General features: G+C 43.3%; 1 protein-coding gene across 1 annotated transcript in view; it reads left to right on the plus strand.

The window, feature by feature from the left end:
- CHGB (chromogranin B) overlaps positions 1-22623 on the plus strand; it is a 77205-nt gene that overhangs the window by 37450 nt on the left and 17132 nt on the right. Inside the window, exon 3 of the mRNA XM_056567819.1 lies at positions 747-840. Coding sequence (XP_056423794.1) covers positions 747-840 — 94 coding nt within the window. The remainder of the gene's footprint in view (positions 1-746; positions 841-22623) is intronic.

Genomic DNA, 22623 nt, shown 5'->3' on the forward strand with positions numbered 1-22623 from the left:
TTTTTCCTCCGGACATTCCGTCCATTTTTTTGCCTGGGTGAACCCGGCCCTTTTTCAACCAGTGTGCTTCCAGCTGTTGCAAAACTACAAAGGCTGTTCGTGCATTCTGGAATTTGTAATTTTGCAACAGCTGGGGGGCACCGGTTGGGATGGGAAACACTGATCCAAACAGTTTGACTGGGTTTTGTCATGTTTAAAAGCAAGAACAGCCCAGTGTGCAGCATACTCTTGCTATCAAAATGATGGTATCCATGGAGCAAACCCAACCAGTGTGCTGCCTCCAGCCAAAGGCCATAGACAGCAAAGCATTTCCGATTGGATTTCGACAAAAGAATTGATTTTGACAGACGCTGGAATCAGGAAATGTGTGCAGCAAATGTTTCCACTGCGAAAATTCCGCCAAGTGCACGGTGCAGCAGAATCCCATTCTATGCAATGGGACCCTGCTGCACTGGAATTTCCGAGCTGAATTTTTCTGCCGGATTCTGCTTGGGAATCTCTCATGTGAACTTGGGCTCAACCCCCCCCCCCCCTCCTTCAATGGGTGGGTAGAGACTTAGTTCACACATCGTAAAAAGGAACTACCGTATTTTATTTTACACGCGCATTTTCATCTGTAATAAGCAAAAATTGTTGTAAAATAAGCGGGGAAAAATACACACAAAATACGGACAGAAATACACACAAAAAAAGTCAGTACAATTACAATTTTACAATTAACAAATGTATCTATTGACTCTCTATAGGTAACACGTTGTATCGTTGAAGTACTTTCAAATGCTTTGGCAAAACCCAACGCTCCATCCATTGACCCGGAATGTAAAGAAATCCTGAAAAAAAGTAAGTTGTCAATAGAAATGACATAATACATTAAACCGACAGCTCCTCTACAGTATGTACAAGGAAATGATACTGTGAAATCGAACCTTTCTCTTGTGAATACCTTTATTTGGCATTTTAATATTGAATTTGTTACAAATCGTATAACTGAGGCATTCCAGATTTGGCCTTATGTGTCCCTGAAGGTTAGAGAGGTCCATCTGTGCCCTGGTGTATGTTGTTAAGTAAGAAGGCCCAAATCATTTTAAGCACTCATATAGGGGGACATTTATCAAAGTATTAAGTAGTTTGTTTGTTTTTGCTTAAAATTGTCACAAAAAAGTTTCATGTGTGACTACTCTATTTTTTTTGTGACTTTTCGATTGTGCAGTGCCCTAAGCAAAAAAAGGGAAACTTGCTTACCAAGGCAAAAAGTGATTTTTGACTTGCAGTGGTCAGAGATTTATCTGCGAAAGTCGCAAAAAAGTCGCATCTCATGAAAAAACCTACTAAATTTACTCCAGCTCAGAAAAAGCCACAACCAAAGCTAAAAAAAAATAAAAAATTGCTTACGTGAAAGAAATTTATCAACCGGCTGAAACCAGTTGATAAGTCGCAAATAAGAAAAAAAAATTGAAAGGAAAAAGTAACAAAAAAAAAAGTAATACATAAGCAAACATTCATAAATGTCCCACAGTCATTACATCTGAAGGACTTTTGCACCTTTAGCTTTCTGCACCATGACCTCAATCTGATGAGTGCTAATGACCTATACCTAAGTCTTACCAAATATATACAGATGCAATATACTTAATTGCTCATTAAATGGAGCATTCCAGTATTCATACAATTGAAATAATACCCACCTTCCCCGGATCTCCTTTTCCATTGACCTCCAGTCCCCTGCTGGTCTCCACTCGTTCCTTCTTCAGATCAAACTGTGTGAGAGAAAAAGTGAAGGGATTTTTCCACAGCGACCAATCACCAACCACCCCCTCACCTCCTCCACATCATCGACCCCCCACCCCTCCTCCACATCATCGACCCCCCCACCCCTCCTCCACATCATCAACCCCCACCCCTCCTCCACATCATCAACCCCCCCACCCCTCCTCCACATCATCAACCCCCCCACCCCTCCTCCACATCATCACCCCCCCCCCACCCCTCCTCCACATCATCAACCCCCCCCCACCCCTCCTCCACATCATCAACACCCCCCACCCCCCCACCTCTCCTCCACATCATCAACCCCCCACCCCTCCTCCACATCATCAACCCCCCCCCACCCCTCCTCTACATCATCAACCCCACCCCCACCCCTCCTCCACATCATCAACCACCCCCCACCCCACCCCCTCCTCCACATCATCAACCCCCCCCCCCATGATGATTAAAAAATTAAAAATAAACCTTTTACTCACCTATATGCAGGCTCTCCTCCAACAGCGGGCTGCGTTCTTCTCCCGCTATAGTGCAGGCGCCGATGAGTGACGTCATCGGCGCCTGCACCTCCTCCACATCATCGCCCCCCTCTCCTCCTCCACATCATCGCCACCCTCTCACCTACACACAACCCCCCTCACCTCCTCCACATCATCGCCCCCCTCTCCTCCTCCACATCATCACCCCCCTCTCACCTACACACAACCCCCCTCACCTCCTCCACATCATCGCCCCCCTCTCCTCCTCCACATCACCCCCTCTCCTCCTCCATATCATCACCCCCTCTCCTCCTGCACATCATCACCCCCCTCTCCTCCTCCATATCATCACCCCCTCTCCTCCTGCACATCATCGCCCCCCTCTCACCTGCACATCATCACCCCCCTCACCTCCTCCACATCATCAACCCCCTCTCACCTGCACCCCCCCTCACCTCCTCCACATCATCACCCCCCTCTCACCTGCACAGACCCCCTCCCCTCCTCCACATCATCACCCCCCTCACCTCCTCCACATCATCACCCCCCCTCACCTCCTCCACATCATCACCCCCCTCTCCTCCTCCACATCATCACCCCCCTCACCTCCTCCACATCATCACCCCCTCACCTCCTCCACATCATCACCCCCCTCACCTCCTCCACATCATCACCCCCCTCTCCTCCTCCACATCATCACCCCCTCTCCTCCTCCACATCATCGACCCCCCCCTCACCTCCTCCACATCATCGACCCCCCCCCTCACCTCCTCCACATCATCGACCACCCCCTCACCTCCTCCACATCATCGACCCCCCACCCCTCCTCCACATCATCGACCCCCCCACCCCTCCTCCACATCATCAACCCCCACCCCCACCCCTCCTCCACATCATCAACCCCCCCACCCCTCCTCCACATCATCAACCCCCCCACCCCTCCTCCACATCATCACCCCCCCCCCACCCCTCCTCCACATCATCAACCCCCCCCCACCCCTCCTCCACATCATCAACACCCCCCACCCCCCCACCTCTCCTCCACATCATCAACCCCCCACCCCTCCTCCACATCATCAACCCCCCCCCACCCCTCCTCTACATCATCAACCCCACCCCCACCCCTCCTCCACATCATCAACCACCCCCCACCCCACCCCCTCCTCCACATCATCAACCCCCCCCCCCCCCCATGATGATTAAAAAATTAAAAATAAACCTTTTACTCACCTATATGCAGGCTCTCCTCCAACAGCGGGCTGCGTTCTTCTCCCGCTATAGTGCAGGCGCCGATGAGTGACGTCATCGGCGCCTGCACTGCGTGGGGTCAGAGTTCACAGGTCTCCTCTCAGTGAAGCGGCAGGTCCTGCGGCTCACACTGAGAGGAGGCTTAGCTGTGTGTGCACATAGCTGAAAGCAGCGCTGGCTCGCCTGGGGATCCGGGACAAGTGTCCTGGATCCCCATTAGCGGAGTGAGCACCTCTCCGCCCGGAGCCCCGTGTGCCATGAGTGGTTGCCGATCCGACTATTTTAAATTGGGGGGGGGGGCACAAGGGGGGGCACGGCCTGATCTGGTCTCTGGCCAAGATGCATGCTGCATAAAATCTGTAAGTCCTTTGTCTCTCCGCACGGCCTGTAGTTGTAGTAGTGGTGGGGTAGTGGAAAAGATGGAAGTGCAATCCAAGCTTAAAGGGTTACTCCGCCCCTAGACATCTTATCCCCTATCCAAGGATAGGGGATAAGATGTCTGATTGCGGGGGTCCCACCGCTGGGGACCCTGTGTTCTCCGTGATGCACTCGACGCCCGTTTAAAACGTCGGGTTCAGCATCGGAGGCTCGTGATGTCACGCCCCCTCCCATAGGGGAGTAATGGCCGTCACGCCCCCTCCCATCACGAGCCTTCGCCCCGCATCCCCAGTCATCCAGCACAGAGTGAATTTTGCTCAGTGCACCAGATGTCCGGGGTGCCGCAGCCCAGATCGCGGGGGTCCCCAGCCGTGGGACCCCATGATTAGACATCTTATCCCCTATCCTTTGGATAGGGGATAAGATGTCTAGGGGCGGAGTACCCCTTTAACCCCTTAAGGACCTGGGGTTTTTCCGTTTTTGCATTTTCGTTTTTTGCTCCTTGCCTTTAAAAAATCATAACTCTTTCAATTTTGCACCTAAAAATCCATATGATTGCTTATTATTTGCGCCACCAATTCTACTTTGTAATGACGTCAGTCATTTTGCCCAAAAATCTACTGTGAAACGGAAAAAAAAATCATTGTGCGACAAAATTGCGCTTTGTAACTTTTGGGGCTTCCGTTTCTACGTAGTACATTTTTCGGTAAAAATGACACCTTCTCTTTATTCTGTAGGTCCATACGGTTAAAATGATACCCTACTTATATAGGTTTGATTTTGTCGTACTTCTGGAAAAAATCATAACTACATGCAGGAAAATTAATAAGTTTAAAATTGTCATATTCTGACCCCTATAAAAAAAATTTTTTTCCATGTATGGGGCGGTATGAGGACTCATGTTTTTGCGCCGTGATCTGAAGTTTTTATAGGTATGATTTTTGTTTTGATTGGACTTTTTGATCACTTTTTATTCATTTTTTTAATGGTATAAAAAGTGACCAAAATACGCTTTTTTGGACTTTGGAATTTTTTTGCGCGTACGCCATTGACCGTGCGGTTTAATTAATGATATATTTTTATAGTTCGGACATTTACTCACGCGACGATATCACATATGTTTATTATTTTTATTTTTTACACTGTTTTATTTTTTTTATGGGAAAAGGGGGGTGATTCAAACTTTTATTAGGGAAGGGGTTAAATGACCTTTATTAACACTTTTTTTTTACATTTTTTTTGCAGTGTTATAGGTCCCATAGGGACCTATAACACTGCACACACTGATCTCCTATGCTGATCACTGGCGTGTATTAACACGCCTGGGATCAGCATTATCGGCGCTTGACTGCTCCTGCCTGGATCTCAGGCACGGAGCAGTCATTCGTCGATCGGACACCGAGGAGGCAGGTAAGGGCCCTCCCGTTGTCCGATCAGCTGTTTTCCCCGCGGCGGTCCCGAACAGCCCGACTGAGCAGCCGGGTCACTTTCAGTTTCACTTTAGAAGCGGCGGTCAGCTTTGACCGCCGCTTCTAAAGGGTTAATACCGCACATCGCCGCGATCGGCGATGTGTGGTATTAACCGCGGGTCCCGGCCGTTGATGAGCTCCGGGACCGAAGCGATATGATGCAGGATCGCGGCGCGATCCCGCTTCATATCGCGGGAGCCGGCGCAGGACGTAAATATACGTCCTGCGTGGTTAAGGGGTTAAAGGGGTACTACCGTGGAAAACTTTTTTTTTTTAAATTAACTGGTGCCAGAAAGTTAAACAGATTTGTAAATCACTTGTATAAAAAAATCTTAATCCTTCCAGTCCATTTTAGGAAGTGGAGAAAATCCACATAGCAAACATATGCTTCCCTGGACAGTTCCTAAAATGGACAGCAGAGGTCAGCAGAGAGCACTGTGGTCAGGACATCATAGGAAATGCATTTCTTTTTGGATTTCTCTTTAGAATACAGCCCCTAAAAAGTACTGGGAGGATTAAGATTTTTTAATAGAAGTGATTTACAAATCTCTTTAATTTTCTGGCACCAGTTGATTAAAACAAAAAACAAAAGTTTTCCACTGTAGTACCCTTTTAAGGTAAACAGTAGAATAGGGAAAGGAGAGAAAATATAGGAAGAAAGGGCAAGGATAGTTCACCATTAAAGGTTAAAATACTAGAACCCAACAGGGGTATTCTTGAAAGCTTACTGGGTGGTTATGGGAAAGAAATCCAACAGAAACAAATCCATTGGAGTCTGTATTGTTTGGAATTAAAAATATGGTAGAATTCTTGTTTACAGAATATATATATTTCAACTTACAAAAAGGGTAAGGGGTTACTTTTTCAGCTGTGGACAATTGCTTACTTGACAGACAAAATATAGCGGAGGTAAATATTTGTGATAATCTAGGCATACCTGAAATGCCTTAGGAGGACTTCCCAAGTGTTTTTGGGATATTATTTCCTGTTAGACAAAATATATCACCTCTTGGTCCTCGGGCATGTCCACCAAATGTACAACCTGTCTCAAGAATTGCTGCTGCTTTTAATGGGTGAGTGTCATGGAACCCTTTATTCTACGGATATTGGATTGACTGTATCGGAGCACCATTGGGCTGACAGCAATGTTGTATCACTGGTCTTTGTGCCCAGACTGTTCATATCGGCCTGTAATTCTGGACTTGTATTGACTAAATTTCTTTTCATATAAGAATCCTAAGAATAGGACATCGATGTACTGGAAAAGCCCCTTCATTATTGATCTACATTAGTTGATTCATGTTGGGTTTGTGTCTTCTCTCTATTGATAAGTGTCCTCTTTAACTTGACCATATATTTGGATCAGTTCAGTGCTGATCTTTGTATGTTAGGGTTTCTAGTACTTTGATATCAGCTCTGCCTGTTGTAGCATGATAAATTGCCCAAGAATATTGCTGTGTGTGCAAAGCCAAATAGAGCTTCACTAAATAGCAGTATAGCTGGAAACGAATACTTCCAATGCTTGCACTGCTAACAATCCCAAGGGGTTGCATTTGCCATTTGTCATTATTAGAATTAGGCTTACTTTTCAAAAGCTCGGTTTGGCCGGCCCACTGAATTTTCTAAGAAAGAAACATTTGGTTAGTAGCGAGCAGGTTTTATGCGAATCGGCAATAAAATAAGACTCACAAAACATGTATAACACTTTCTAAAAGCTCTAAAGCCCTGTATATTGTTGGGGTCTATGAATGTATTCGAGCAATGAAGAAATAGCTTTTGTTAACATTGAAAAGTTGAAAACATTATCAACAATTATTTAGATATAAGCAGATATAATACAGCACAACATCACTTGACTTTGCACCGATGAAAGGAGGGTAAGATTTCACTTTCCTGTGGGGAGATGCTAGATGTCCGTGGAAAAGGACCTGGCTGAGGCGTGTCCTTGGAGGTAGCACTACTATTTCCTGGCCTTGTTATGGTGGAGCCTTGTGCTGCAAGATGTTAACCCAATGGGCCATAAAAGACATGTATTGGCCCTGACCATAGCTACTACTCCAAGTATCTACCTTGGCATGCACTATGCCGCACACCAACAACTGCATGAAGTGACCCAGCCTCTCCGCCACATAATTATGCAAAGCGGGGGTGTTTTTTTTTGGCAAAATAATGGTGACTAGGTATGTACCACCTGGGCTAGGAACACCCTATAAGTTATATATAGAAATACTATATGTTTGATTACACCCAGAAAATACATGTAACTTGGCCTTAGATAGCTATTCCGCATTCACTCTTAATGCTTTTAAATGTGTAGCTATGTTAAACCCAGGTAAAAAATACTATATGTTTGATTAAACCCAGAATATACATGTAACTTAGCCTTAGATGACTATTCTGCATTCACTATAAACCCATGTAGAAATACTATGGCCGACATTTATCATTGTCTGTAGACTGTTTTTTGTGTCTAGAAAAGGCGCAAAAAAGGTGGGCTTTATTTGCGCCTTTTTTGCACCTTTTGGTTTACACATTTCTACATTATCTTCTACATCTTCTACATTATCTGTACTCAGAGAGTTATTACTGTGTTATCTGTGGTGTTACATAGGACTGCAGGTCACATCTACTACATTATCTATACTCGGAGGGTTATCACTGTTATCTGTGGTGTTACATAGGACTGCAGGTCACATCTACTACATTATATGTACTGGTGGGTGGTGGTGGAGTTTGGGGGTCGACTTGGGGGGGGGGGGGGGGGGCACCAAAATGGAGCTTAGCTTGTGTTGGCAGAAATCCTGTCTGTGACCATTTACTAAATTTGGTTCTCCTACACATTACCAGCACACACAAAAAGGTGTAGAAAAATGTTTCACTTGCACTACAATGATAAATGCCAGACTATATGTTTAATATGTTCACCCCAAAGTTCTGCACAAGGCCGAGTTTGCTGGGTTCAGCTCGTTCATCTCTAGTCATTATGTTATTAGACGCTGAACTGTTGGTCTTAGGTATTGCAGCTGCTGTATAGTATATTAAAACACACAATGTAAAAGTGCCAACATTATCCCAAGGCTAAAATTTTACAGAAAGATGTAATGTATCCTTCAATGAGATTATAACAGACCCATCCAGTATGTTGTGATCAGAAAAACCCTTTTGAACAAGAAATCCATAGGGAATTTGGTCTTTTTATCATTTAAAGGATCTGGCACTGGGGTCGTTAGTAATCGCACCTGAAAATGAGTTACAGGAAGTGGAGATGGGGCTTAGCATGTGCTCTGTGCTGGAGTGCCTGGATTGTGTACTTACATACAGTGGGGATCAAAAGTTTGGGCACCCCAGGTAAAAATTAATGTGCATAAAGAAGCCAAGGAAAGATGTAAAAATCTCCAAAAGACATCAAATTACAGATTAGACATTCTTATAATATGTCAACAAAAGTTAGATTTTATTTCCATCATTTACACTTTAAAAATAACAGAAAACAAAAAAATGGTGTCTGCAAAAGTTTGGGCACCCTGCAGAATTTATAGCATGCACTGCAAAGCTGAGACCTGCCAGTGTCATGGATTGTTCTCAATCATCATCTGGGAAGACCCGGTGATGTCAATCTCAAAGGTTTTAAATGCCCAGACTCATCTGACCTTGCCCCAACAATCAGCACCATGGGTTCTCCTAAGCAATTGTCCAGAAATCTGAAACTGAAAATAGTTCATGCTCACAAAGCTGGAGAAGGCTATAAGAAGATAGCAAAACGTTTTCAGATGTCAATATCCTCTGTTCGGAATGTAATTAAGAAATGGCAGTCATCAGGGACAGTGGAAGTTAAAGCAAGATCTGGAAGACCAAGAAAAATATCAGACAGAACAGCTCGCAGTCAAACCCATGTTTGACTGCACAATCCCTCCAGAAAGATCTGGCAGACACTGGAGTTGTGGTACACTATTCCACTATAAAGAGATACTTGTACAAATATAGTCTTCATTGATGAGTCATCAGAAGAAAACCTCTTCTACGTCCTCACCACAAAAATCAGTGTTTGGACTTTGCAAATGAACATATAGACAAGCCTGATGCATTTTGGAAACAAGTTCTGTGGACCGATGAGGTTAAAGGGGTAGTCCAGTGGTGAAAAACGTATTCCCTATCCTAAGCATAGGGGATAAGTTTGAGATCGCAGGGGGTCCGACCGCTGGGGCCCCCTGCGATCTTTCTGTCTCTTTCTGGCTCTCTGGCCAGATAGTGGGTGTCGACCACCGCACGAAGCGGAGGCTGACACGCCCCCTCAATACATCGCTATGGCAGAGCCGGAGATTGCCGAAGGCAGCACTCCGGCTCTGCCATAGAGTTGTATTGAGGGGGCGTGTCGGACGCCACTTCGTGCTGGGGTCGACACGCCCCCTTCGTGCGGGCTGTCGGGGCCCCGTACAGGAGATCGTGGGGGGCCCCAGTGGTCGGACCCCCCGCGATCTGCAACTTATCCCCTATCCTTAGGATAGGGGATAAGTTATTCACCACTTGTTCACTACTGGACTACTCCTTTAAAATTGAACTTTTTGGCCGGAATGAGCAAAGGTACGTTTGGAGAAGAAGAGGAACAGAATTTAATGAAAAGAACCTCTGTCCAACTGTTAAGCATGGGCGTGGATCAATCATGCTTTGGGGTTGTATTGCAGCTAGTGGCACAGGGAACATCTCACGAGTAGAAGGAAAAATGGATTCAATAAAATTTCATCAAATTTTGGATGCTAACTTGATGCCATCTGTGAAAAAGCTAAAGTTAAGGAGAGGATGGCTTCTACAAATGGATAATGATCCTAAACACACCTCTAAATCCACGGAGGATTACATCAAGAGGCGTGAACTGAAGGTTTTGCCATGGCCTTCACAATCTCCTAACTTCAACATAATTGAAAATCTATGGATAGACCTAAAAAGAGCAGTGTGTGAAAGACAGCCCAGAAATCTAGAAGAACTGGAAGACTTTTGTAAGGAAGAATGGGCAAAGATACCTCAAACAAGAATTGAAAGACTCTTGGCTTGCTACAAAAAGCGTTTACAAGCTGTGATACTTGCCAAAGGGTGCAGTACAAGATATTAACTCTGCAGGGTGCCCAAACTTTTGCAGACGACATTTTTATTTCTATTATTTTGAAAGTGTAAATGATGGAAATAAAATCTAACTTTTGTTGACATATTATAAGAATGTCTAATCTGTAATTTGATGCCTTTTGGAGATTTAATATGCACATTAATACAAATTTTTACCTGGGGTGCCCAAACTTTTGATCCCCACTGTATCTGTCTGCCAGAGGATGTACACTGTCCATGTAAGGTAAACAATACATCCCTTTAGCGGCAATGCTCAGTGTAACCTTTTCCTTTTTTTTGCTGCCACTACTCAGAGCACCTTGCAAAGCCAGTGAATCAGTAACCCTTCTTTCACCTACCCTCCATTCCCCCCTGATGTAATCTATAGTAGTGTACTGTATAAAACATCCCCTAGCACAGTGAAAGTCTGTACAATGCTTAGGGTAAGCCCTTCCTTGCTGTCCTGCATTTTCTTTAATGCCTGCTCGCACAGCACCTTGCAAAAAAACAGTGCATCAGTAACACCTTCTCCCTTCACATGTCATCTATAGTAGTGTACTATGTAAATTATCAGCATAGCACAGTGCTAGCCTGTTCCTGCACTTTCACTAGCTTTATCATGACATAATAAAGAAAACTATGTGACATCATGTACTGTGATTGGCTAGAGTAGTAATGGAGTAAGTGCCTGTGTGTGTACTATTGGCAAACAGCTCATCTCTGGTCCTGCTGAAATGTGGAGAATGAGAAATAGCTGTGCACTAAAGGGGGGACTTTTTGGGCTCAGTTAACAACACGGAGAGCATTTAAATCATCTTTTCACCACCCTTATTGGTTAATCTGATAAAACAATATAAATGATAGGTACACTTTAAGGATAGACAAAATATTATCACAGGCTGCATAACAAACTATGTAATGTTATTCCAGATTCTTCCACATTTACAAGTGTGACTCATTCTATGTTGCAGTAAATGAGATTTTCTGGCTTTGTACGACGTTGCTTGAATTGCAGCTCAGAGTAAAGATAGCAAAATTCATTCTGTATCCAGGTTACGCAGAATCACTCGCAAACTGTCACAGATCTATCTGTTTGGGCTGAAATCTTCATCTTTGTCTGTCTGAAATAATTAACTATGATACAGAGCTGACATCTGATTGATCAGCGGCCAAGTCTGAGATTAGAAGATTTAGTAAATGAACAGCTACCTCCCGTATGGTAAAGCGTGTAAGTCATTTGCAGCAATAAATCTGGAAACCAGTGTTTCCCAACTAGTGTGCCTCCAGCTGATGTAAAACTACAACTCTCAGCATCCCAGCTTTTTCTGAAGAACGTTATAGAAAAAAATCTTAGGCTAGGACCACATTGCCTTGTGCTTCATCCTGTTCTATGTCATTTATTTTTTTTGCCCCAAAACAGGTCGGAGCACAACTGGCTCCACCGGGTCACCACCAGGTTCCTGACGGATCACATTGACTTTAATGGAGTCCATTGGGGTTCCGGTAGGTTACTGGGGAAAAAAAAAGTGCAACTACAAATTTTTTCTTCGCTAAACTCCGGTCGATACGATGGACTTACCAATGGAGCTTCCTTTAGCAGAGCCTCACAGCATTGTGAACCTAGCCTAAATAAGGTTTCCCTTCTTTTCCAACGCATCCCACCTCTAAACAATCTCCTAATCAATAGTCCCCTAAATGAGGTAAAAATGCCGCGCTTGGTGTCCTAAATAGGAAAATGTAAGTTGCCCCCCATTCGTTAGATAGCTTCCCCATTAAGTATGTCTCCCACTGCAGTTAGGTATTTCCCTCCATTAGGCAAGTAGCCCCCTCCTAGTTGATAAGCAGTACTCCCAGTAGGCATGCAATTCTCCCCATTAGGCAATGGCCCTCCAGATTAAACAGGAAGCCCCACCTCCAACTAGGCATGTAGTCCCTAGATCAGCCAGGTAGTCCAGTACCCCCCCCCCCCCCCCCCAGCTAAGATATTATTTAGAAAGAAAATCATACTTACCTCCTCTCCGGGAGAACATCAGCTGGCTGGGTGCTTCCTCCTTCTCTCTGGTGCAAATAGCAGTGACGAGTGACACGACCGCCTGTGTGAGGGCAGATGTCACGCTTTACTCCCAGTGTAGGCTGCAGTCGAAGGCCATGTTCACATGGCAGAATGCCCACATGGAAACCTCCGTGCGGACATGACATGGCAATGCATTTCCGTGTGGACTCTGCAGAAACATTGAACATATAAAAATTTTTTGCTGATGCCAGAATCAGGATTTCCGCACCAGAAAAATCTGGTGCAGAAATGTTGCCATCTGCAGAGTGGGCGATTTGGACAACCATACATATCTCCCACACTATAATCTGTGGGGCCGGGCTGGATTGTGGGATGGAGCGATTTTTCCCTGACCAGGCCTCCCCTGTCTGCCAGGCCCTATAGCGGTGGCATAGCTTGCCTATGGTAAGTACACCACTGTGTCGGTAGTAGTATACTGTGTGTTGAGTCACCGTGTATATGGCGGGACCACGGGGTGTAGTGGTGTGAGTGGTGGGATTAGATGGTATTAATCCCGGGGGCAAGATGTTGTTAAACCCTAGTGTTCGCGACACCAGGATGTGGTTGTTTGGTGTAGGGCACTGCCGACAACCAACCCAAAATGACATATATAGTAAATAAGAGTCCAAAGCAGGTTTTGATGCAACTGGAACTTTACTGAAGAAGGCAGATAGAAGTCCTTACAGATAGCCAACTTCCACAGAGGTGACCGGGACACAGGGAACCTCTCAGGCTTGCTTGGACTTGTAGTGTTAATAATGATGATGCAGGCCACTGTGCAGCTGTTATGACTTTGGTAGGGACAGTAGAGACTTGACTTGTAGACATAGAAGACTTACAGATTTGATGTGGCTGCAGACTTGTAGGCTTTGGCCTAGCTGGACTGAACTTGTACAGGACTTGTGCTTGCTTTAAGGGCCAGGAATCAAGAGAGAGAATAGAGACTACAGCCCCTTATATATCAGGGGGCTGGACTAAAGTCCATTGATAGCTGGTTGCCTGTGGTTACCTGTGTCTCTGGAACTCTGGGTATATCAGGTGATCACATATCACATGACAGATCACATGACCTTAGGAAGGTTCTATACAGTGTAAATATCCGAATAACCTTTATACATAGCTTATATTCACTGTACAATACTTATAATAAATGTACATGAGTAATATTCAATAGAAATCATAATAATGACCTAGGGGGATCCTGCAGGAGAGCCCTGTGGACTTGAGGGACTCTACCTGAGGGGACTTTAGGACTGTACAGAACCATGTTCTGTACCGGGACACGACAAACCCCCTTACTTAATATAAGTCGCCCTCGACGTCTGTCCCCTTAGGGAGAGGAGCGAAATGGCCACTGGGCTGTATGCAGTCCTGAAGCATTATGAACAATGTCCAATTCCTGTATGTCAGTGTTTCCCAAACAGGGTGTCTCGAGCTGTTGCAAAACTACAACTCCCAGCATGCCCAGACAGCCTTCGGCTGTCTGGGCATGCTGGGAGTTGTAGTTTTGCAACAGCTGGATGCACTCTGGTTGGAAAACACTGCTGTATGTGCTAAATGGGCACAGATCCAAACAGAAGGTGTAGCTAAATACTCAATAATCTATTGCACTTTCAAATTACAGGATGAGTATAGCATATATATGTATTTTTTTTATATATATATTTTTGCTAGGGAGGAATAAAATGATGTGTTTTCATTACAGTTAATAACCCTTCTGTTTAGTGGATTGATACATAGACTGAGATTTTTCACAACGTATGATTATCACAGGTATAAATGGATGAGTCATTGGTCTATTACATTCGGTTTATACAATATATTAACTTCCCATAATGCTTTGCGACTCATCGCCTTCATATCTCAGATCTGTAAGTCGAGCTCAAAGCAAACGCGCAGAAAAATTCATTTAATCCCGATTTCTCTGCAGCAAAAAATGTTACTCATTTAGATAAAATGTGGACGTTTTGTGTATATGCGTGGGACTGGAACAGGCTGGATTGGAGGGAATGAGTTATATCATAGTTATCCATGTAAAAAACAAAATCTAGACTTGCTGGGGATATTATCATTTTCTTAAAGGGAACCTGTTGTAAAATTGTAGAAATTATAAATAAAAAATATTTATGTGAACCAGTCCTCAAAAGCACAGGGGAGAGAAAAAGGAAAAGACTAGTGGAGTTGGGATCCAAGAAAAGGTCTTTATTATATAAAAAGGATATATATGACCAATCGCCTAGCAGGGCCCTTGCTAAAGGCGAATGGAATATACTGGGTAAAAAATAGATATAATAAAAAATACAGAATATAGTAGGATTAAAATGAGATAAATATGATGGGTAAGTAGCACCAAAGAAAATTCATTAATTAAATATCTGCTGCATATATCAGGAGAAAACGTTCTCAGTCCATGTAATTCATAGGGATATTTCAATGAAAAATCCACAAGAAATGTCCAGAATGAAAAGTCACAATTAGTTTGGGTGTGTCCGGAGTAACGATATATGGTAGTGAGTGTAGCGACAATAGCTACATTAGGAAATTCATGGACAGGTAATGCAGACAATGTGGCAAACACTGTCAGCGATGAAGATGTCAAGTCTCGGTGCACAGCACCACTCACCCTCCTTTGGAGTCCTCAGGTCCGGGCTGGCACGGCTGAGTCCGGCACTCTGGATATCAATGCCCGCCTGGGTGGTATGCTGGGTGAATGGCTGAATCTCCGGGGGTCTGAGTGTCCTGGGCTGGCACGGGAGGCGTCCGGCCTTGGGGAGGATGATGTCCAGGAGTAACTCTGCCGACCGGGGCTGTGAGAGGATGCAGGTAACAGGTGGTGCGGATTGCACGTATGAATAAGGTGCTAACAGCGCGCGTGCAGCAGTGGTCCCGGAATCGTGGGCATCCAGCTGTTGCAATTGGAATATGGCAGATACAGTCTATTTGAAGTGATATACACTTATGGATAAGGTGCAGATAATGGGCTAGACGCGTTTCAAGGCCGCGGGCCTTTTCTTCAGTAGCTATAGGTGTGGATAAAGGGTGGAAATGCTGGTTTTATATAGTCTCCATGCAGTGATGATGTAATACTAATTGGAAAAGAGGAAAAAGTGGAGACTGGAAGTTTCAGGTATGTTGTAAAATGGGTAATGGATCCAGATAGAAAATGGGAATAGGGAAGAGAAGAAAGAAAAGAAAACATAGGGATAAAGATGGTGAATTAGATATGAGTGTGAGTCAGGAGAAAAAATAAATAGATAAATAAATAAAAAAATAATGGTCATTGGGTATGTGTAGAGATGCACTATGGATCAAGACTATAGTGGAAATCATGAGAAAAAATATGAATAGTAAAATTCTTAAAAGGTGTGTGAAAAAATAAATAAAAATAAAAATAAATAAATAAATATTTTGATAAAAAAAGTGAACAACTGCAATGCAAGATATGATAATGTATTGATAATGATGTAAATGGTACATATGTAGTTTATGGTGTGTATAGAAATTAAAATTATATAAAGTTAAGCCACAGTGGGAATGGATTAATTGATGAAATTTAGTAAAAATGTATATAAAAATTAATTGATAAAAGATAGAAATTAATTAATAAAAAATATGAAAATGGATGAATATGATATAAAAAAATATAAAAATGTAAAAAAGCAGGAGGAGGGCACTTCAAAGGAGAGGTCCATAGACATGTTCTGTGGATAGTCTTGGGGAGGCTCACCCCCAAGGGCCGTCACTGGGTCGATAAACGGCCAGCCAGTGACGGGTCATGAGGGAGAGCCACGCTACAAGATAAGATCAAAGGAACCCAAAGACTTCAAGCTCTGCGTTCAATCCTCTTGGAATTATGGTGTCAAAATCAAAAATCTTTCTTGATTCTGCTTTGGACATCTTCATAATGTAGTCACCACCTCGCCAACATCTTCTTACATTTTGGATGGCTAGAAAAAAGAGATCTGATGGATTTTGATTGTGATGTTCAATGAAGTGGAGGGATAATGGATGTGTTTTTAACCCTTTTTTTATATTGTAGATGTGTTCTGAAATGCGTATTTTTAATTGTCTCTTTGTGCGGCCTATGTATTGTTTTCCGCATGTACACTGGATTAGGTAAATTACTCCCTTGCTGTGGCAGGTAAGACATTCAGATATTTTGTGTGTGTAGTTGTTGGATGTAGAAGTTATTTCAGTGATTTTTTTGGGAAAGTTGGTGATTTTACAAGCTGAGCAACTTCCACATCTGTGGAATCCTTTAGTTTGTAGCCATGTGGATGATGTTTTGGGATTGGTTGGTTGTCTGACAGTGGGGGCGACTTGGATGCCCAAATTTGGGGCTTTGGTGTAAACTATAGGTGGGTGTAAGGGGATATTTTGACCGATGATTTTATCCTTCATTAAAAAATGCCAGTTGTTTTTGATGATCCTCTCAATTTTTTTATAATCTTTGTTAAATGGTAAAATTATTTTTGGATCATCGGTTTGTGATAGTGGATCTCTTTCTTTAGGAATAAAAATTGATGATCTGTCTAAAATACGAATTTGATTAAAAGATTTGTCTAAAATGTTTTTTGGATAGTTTTTCTCCAAGAATTTGTCAGTAAGGGTTTGTGCTTCTTCTTCGAATTTGGTCTGTGAAGTGCAGTTTCTTTTAAGCCTGCGGTACTGGCCCATTGGAATGTTTAAAAGCCACCTGGGTAGGTGGCAACTATTAAAAAGAATAAAACTATTTTTGGCTACAGGCTTATGGTACGTACTGCAGGTTAATTTAGGTATATCTATAGTGATTAAAAGATCAAGGAATTCTAAAGTGCCTGTGCTTATATGGGGGGTAAAATTTAGGTTCAAATTGTTAATGTTAATTTCTTGGATAAAATCTTCCAACAAACATTTAGGGCCTTTCCAAATAAAAACAATGTCATCAATGTAGCGCCGCCATTTTAGACAAATCTTTTAATCAAATTCGTATTTTAGACAGATCATCAATTTTTATTCCTAAAGAAAGAGATCCACTATCACAAACCGATGATCCAAAAATAATTTTACCATTTAACAAAGATTATAAAAAAATTGAGAGGATCATCAAAAACAACTGGCATTTTTTAATGAAGGATAAAATCATCGGTCAAAATATCCCCTTACACCCACCTATAGTTTACACCAAAGCCCCAAATTTGGGCATCCAAGTCGCCCCCACTGTCAGACAACCAACCAATCCCAAAACATCATCCACATGGCTACAAACTAAAGGATTCCACAGATGTGGAAGTTGCTCAGCTTGTAAAATCACCAACTTTCCCAAAAAAATCACTGAAATAACTTCTACATCCAACAACTACACACACAAAATATCTGAATGTCTTACCTGCCACAGCAAGGGAGTAATTTACCTAATCCAGTGTACATGCGGAAAACAATACATAGGCCGCACAAAGAGACAATTAAAAATACGCATTTCAGAACACATCTACAATATAAAAAAAGGGTTAAAAACACATCCATTATCCCTCCACTTCATTGAACATCACAATCAAAATCCATCAGATCTCTTTTTTCTAGCCATCCAAAATGTAAGAAGATGTTGGCGAGGTGGTGACTACATTATGAAGATGTCCAAAGCAGAATCAAGAAAGATTTTTGATTTTGACACCATAATTCCAAGAGGATTGAACGCAGAGCTTGAAGTCTTTGGGTTCCTTTGATCTTATCTTGTAGCGTGGCTCTCCCTCATGACCCGTCACTGGCTGGCCGTTTATCGACCCAGTGACGGCCCTTGGGGGTGAGCCTCCCCAAGACTATCCACAGAACATGTCTATGGACCTCTCCTTTGAAGTGCCCTCCTCCTGCTTTTTTACATTTTTATATTTTTTATATCATATTCATCCATTTTCATATTTTTTATTAATTAATTTCTATCTTTTATCAATTAATTTTTATATACATTTTTACTAAATTTCATCAATTAATCCATTCCCACTGTGGCTTAACTTTATATAATTTTAATTTCTATACACACCATAAACTACATATGTACCATTTACATCATTATCAATACATTATCATATCTTGCATTGCAGTTGTTCACTTTTTTTATCAAAATATTTATTTATTTATTTTTATTTTTATTTATTTTTTCACACACCTTTTAAGAATTTTACTATTCATATTTTTTCTCATGATTTCCACTATAGTCTTGATCCATAGTGCATCTCTACACATACCCAATGACCATTATTTTTTTATTTATTTATCTATTTATTTTTTCTCCTGACTCACACTCATATCTAATTCACCATCTTTATCCCTATGTTTTCTTTTCTTTCTTCTCTTCCCTATTCCCATTTTCTATCTGGATCCATTACCCATTTTACAACATACCTGAAACTTCCAGTCTCCACTTTTTCCTCTTTTCCAATTAGTATTACATCATCACTGCATGGAGACTATATAAAACCAGCATTTCCACCCTTTATCCACACCTATAGCTACTGAAGAAAAGGCCCGCGGCCTTGAAACGCGTCTAGCCCATTATCTGCACCTTATCCATAAGTGTATATCACTTCAAATAGACTGTATCTGCCATATTCCAATTGCAACAGCTGGATGCCCACGATTCCGGGACCACTGCTGCACGCGCGCTGTTAGCACCTTATTCATACGTGCAATCCGCACCACCTGTTACCTGCATCCTCTCACAGCCCCGGTCGGCAGAGTTACTCCTGGACATCATCCTCCCCAAGGCCGGACGCCTCCCGTGCCAGCCCAGGACACTCAGACCCCCGGAGATTCAGCCATTCACCCAGCATACCACCCAGGCGGGCATTGATATCCAGAGTGCCGGACTCAGCCGTGCCAGCCCGGACCTGAGGACTCCAAAGGAGGGTGAGTGGTGCTGTGCACCGAGACTTGACATCTTCATCGCTGACAGTGTTTGCCACATTGTCTGCATTACCTGTCCATGAATTTCCTATTGTAGCTATTGTTGCTACACTCACTACCATATATCGTTACTCCGGACACACCCAAACTAATTGTGACTTTTCATTCTGGACATTTCTTGTGGATTTTTCATTGAAATATCCCTATGAATTACATGGACTGAGAACGTTTTCTCCTGATATATGCAGCAGATATTTAATTAATGAATTTTCTTTGGTGCTACTTACCCATCATATTTATCTCATTTTAATCCTACTATATTCTGTATTTTTTATTATATCTATTTTTTACCCAGTATATTCCATTCGCCTTTAGCAAGGGCCCTGCTAGGCGATTGGTCATATATATCCTTTTTATATAATAAAGACCATTTCTTGGATCCCAACTCCACTAGTCTTTTCCTTTTTCTCTCCCCTGTGCTTTTGAGGACTGGTTCACATAAATATTTTTTATTTATAATTTCTACATATTACATTAGGCCTTTTGGGTGAAGGCAACACCTTTAACCTCAAGCACATTATTTCTTTTATCCTAAGTGAGCTACACATATTTTACATTTCCTGTTGTAAAATTGGGCTTTGGAGTATGGAGATAATATTTCTTAAAAAATAGGACTTGGGAGACAGTGTGATATTTAAAGACACATGGTGCCACCCTGTCTCCTAAACCCCTGGGATGTGTATGTATTTTCTCTATGTACACCAGTTAAAGGAAAACTGTAGTGGAATATAACTTATCCCCTAGGATATCCGAAGGATAGGGGATAAGTTATTGATCGCAGGGGGTCCGAGCGCTGGGGCCCCCCAAGATCTTCTGTACGGGGCCCGCGACAGTCTGCAGGAAGCACCGTGCCATCCCCAGCAGGAAGTCACGGCAGACACACCCCCTCCATGTATCTCTATGGGATACATGGAGTGGGCGTGGAGGGGGAACGCCCCCTTCCTGCGGACTGCCAAAGACCCGCACAGGAGATTGCAGGGGTTCCAAGTGGTCGGACCCCCCGCGATCCATAACTTAGGGTGAAAAGTTATATTCCACTACAGTTCTCCTTTAAGGGTTAATTCACAGTACGGAATCTCCATCCAGAGATATTCCGGGTTCCATCTGTAGGGTGCTCCGGCAAAACAAGCCGGCGCTAGGACCTCTCGGATATGCCCTATCTCAATAGATGGCAATGCATTTCAGAGCGGAAAGTTTAGACATATTCTTTTGGCGAAGTCTGGGATCTGTAATTTCACTGATGGAACATCCACCATGGAAATTCCGTAGTGTGAATAGAACAGCACAATTCCACTGAAAACAATGGGAGGCTGTTCCACAGTAATTTTTAAGCAGAATTCCGGAGCGTAATTTTGCTAGAAGAATACGTAGTGTAAATGGGCCCTTACACCAGACTGTGAATAGAAAACCAGACGACTACTCAATTGTGTTGTATACTGTCACATATGTCCTTCCCTAGCCTGTAAGACGGGGTGCACTTACAACGGACTAATCTATCTCCACTCACTAAATTTTACTGTCAGATTGCAAATGAGCCTAAATTACACCCCACACCAGCCCACTTATCGAATACGGAAGAATCCAGACACATGCACTGCTCTCCAGCAATCAAAGGGTTAAAAACTCTTAGGAAAGCTGTGGTTCTTTTAGAGCAGTGGTCTTCAAACTGTGGCCCTCCAGATGTGGCAAAACTACAATTCCCAGCATGCCCGGACAGCCGTTGGCTGTCCGGGCATGCTGGGAGTTGTAGTTTTGCCACATCTGGAGGGCCACAGTTTGAAGACCGCTATTTTAGAGCATACTAGGACCTAGCTTATTTAAGTTTTAAGCTTTAATATAAATAGAACAGTGCTTATAAAAAAAAAAAGTCATAAATGAGGGAAAATTAAATGACATACAGATATGCAAAGCAGTTATAAAATAAAAGGAGAAAATAAACATAAAATCCCCAACACTTAGAATATGTAACACTTCTCTGATTTCCTAGGAATTAGGACAGAAAATATTGGATTACAGCCCCATAACATTGACCCCCTTACATATTTATATACCTGAGGTCCCTGGATTAAATATCACAATCTGCCTATTTATTCATTATACAGGTTCATGGATAGTTATTGGCCATGTAGGTAATAACAGGAGAGGTCCATGAATATTAAATGGTGTCCTTCAGTAGGGGGGATGTCAGCCAGGGACAGGCAGATGGTCTACAAGGTCTTTGCTTTGAAGTTGCATCCACAAAGAAAAAATGTGCAGAAATACCAAACCCATAGATCCCCAAGAGGACCTTGGATATAAACTCCTTTGACTATAACATTGCTTCTTATATAATACTCTTAGAGGCTTATTGACATTGGTTTTTAGTCTCTAACAAGATATCTTGTTACCTGCAGTGCACTCTTATTTGAGACCCAAGTAACTGATTCATAACTTCTACTCTAGCTTCTCCTACATGTTTCGTGGCACCAGCCACATCATCAGGGGTGTGAGGCTTAAAAAGGGGTTCTCCGGTGCTTAGACATTTTATCCCCTATCCAAAGGATAGGGGATAAGATGCCTGATCGCGGGAGTCCCGCCGCTGGGACCCCCGGGATCTTGCACGCGGCACCCCGTTTGTAATCAGTCCCCGGAGCGTGTTCGGTCCGGGTCTGATTACCGACGACCACAGGGCCGGCGGCGTGTGACGTCACGCCTCCGCCCCAGTGTGACATCACGCACCGCCCCTCAATGAAAGCCTATGGGAGGGGGCGTGACAGCTATCACGTCCCCTCCCGTAGGCTTGCATTGAGGGGCGGAGCGTGATGTCACACGGGGGAGGAGGCGTGACATCATACGCCGCCGGCCTTGTGGTCATCGGTAATCAGACCCGGACCGAGCACGCTCCGGGGACTGATTACAAAAGGGGTGCCGTGTGCAAGATCCCAGGGCTCCCCAGCGGCAGGACTCCCGCGATCAGGCATCTTATCCCCTATGCTTTGGATAGGGGATAAGATGTCTAAGCACCGGAGAACCCCTTTAATAGACAGATCGCAGCGCGTGTCAGAAATTACTCTCGCTGCGATCTGTCTATTAATGCAGGTACTACAGTTCCCAGCATGGAGCAGAGTGTGCTCCATGTTGGGAGTAGTAGTACCTGCAGGTAAGAACAGATCACAGCAGGTATCACTACTGACACCCGCTGCGATCGTCCTGT

This window comes from Hyla sarda, chromosome 3, assembly GCF_029499605.1.
Source record: "Hyla sarda isolate aHylSar1 chromosome 3, aHylSar1.hap1, whole genome shotgun sequence".
Taxonomy (NCBI): Eukaryota; Metazoa; Chordata; class Amphibia; order Anura; family Hylidae; genus Hyla; species Hyla sarda.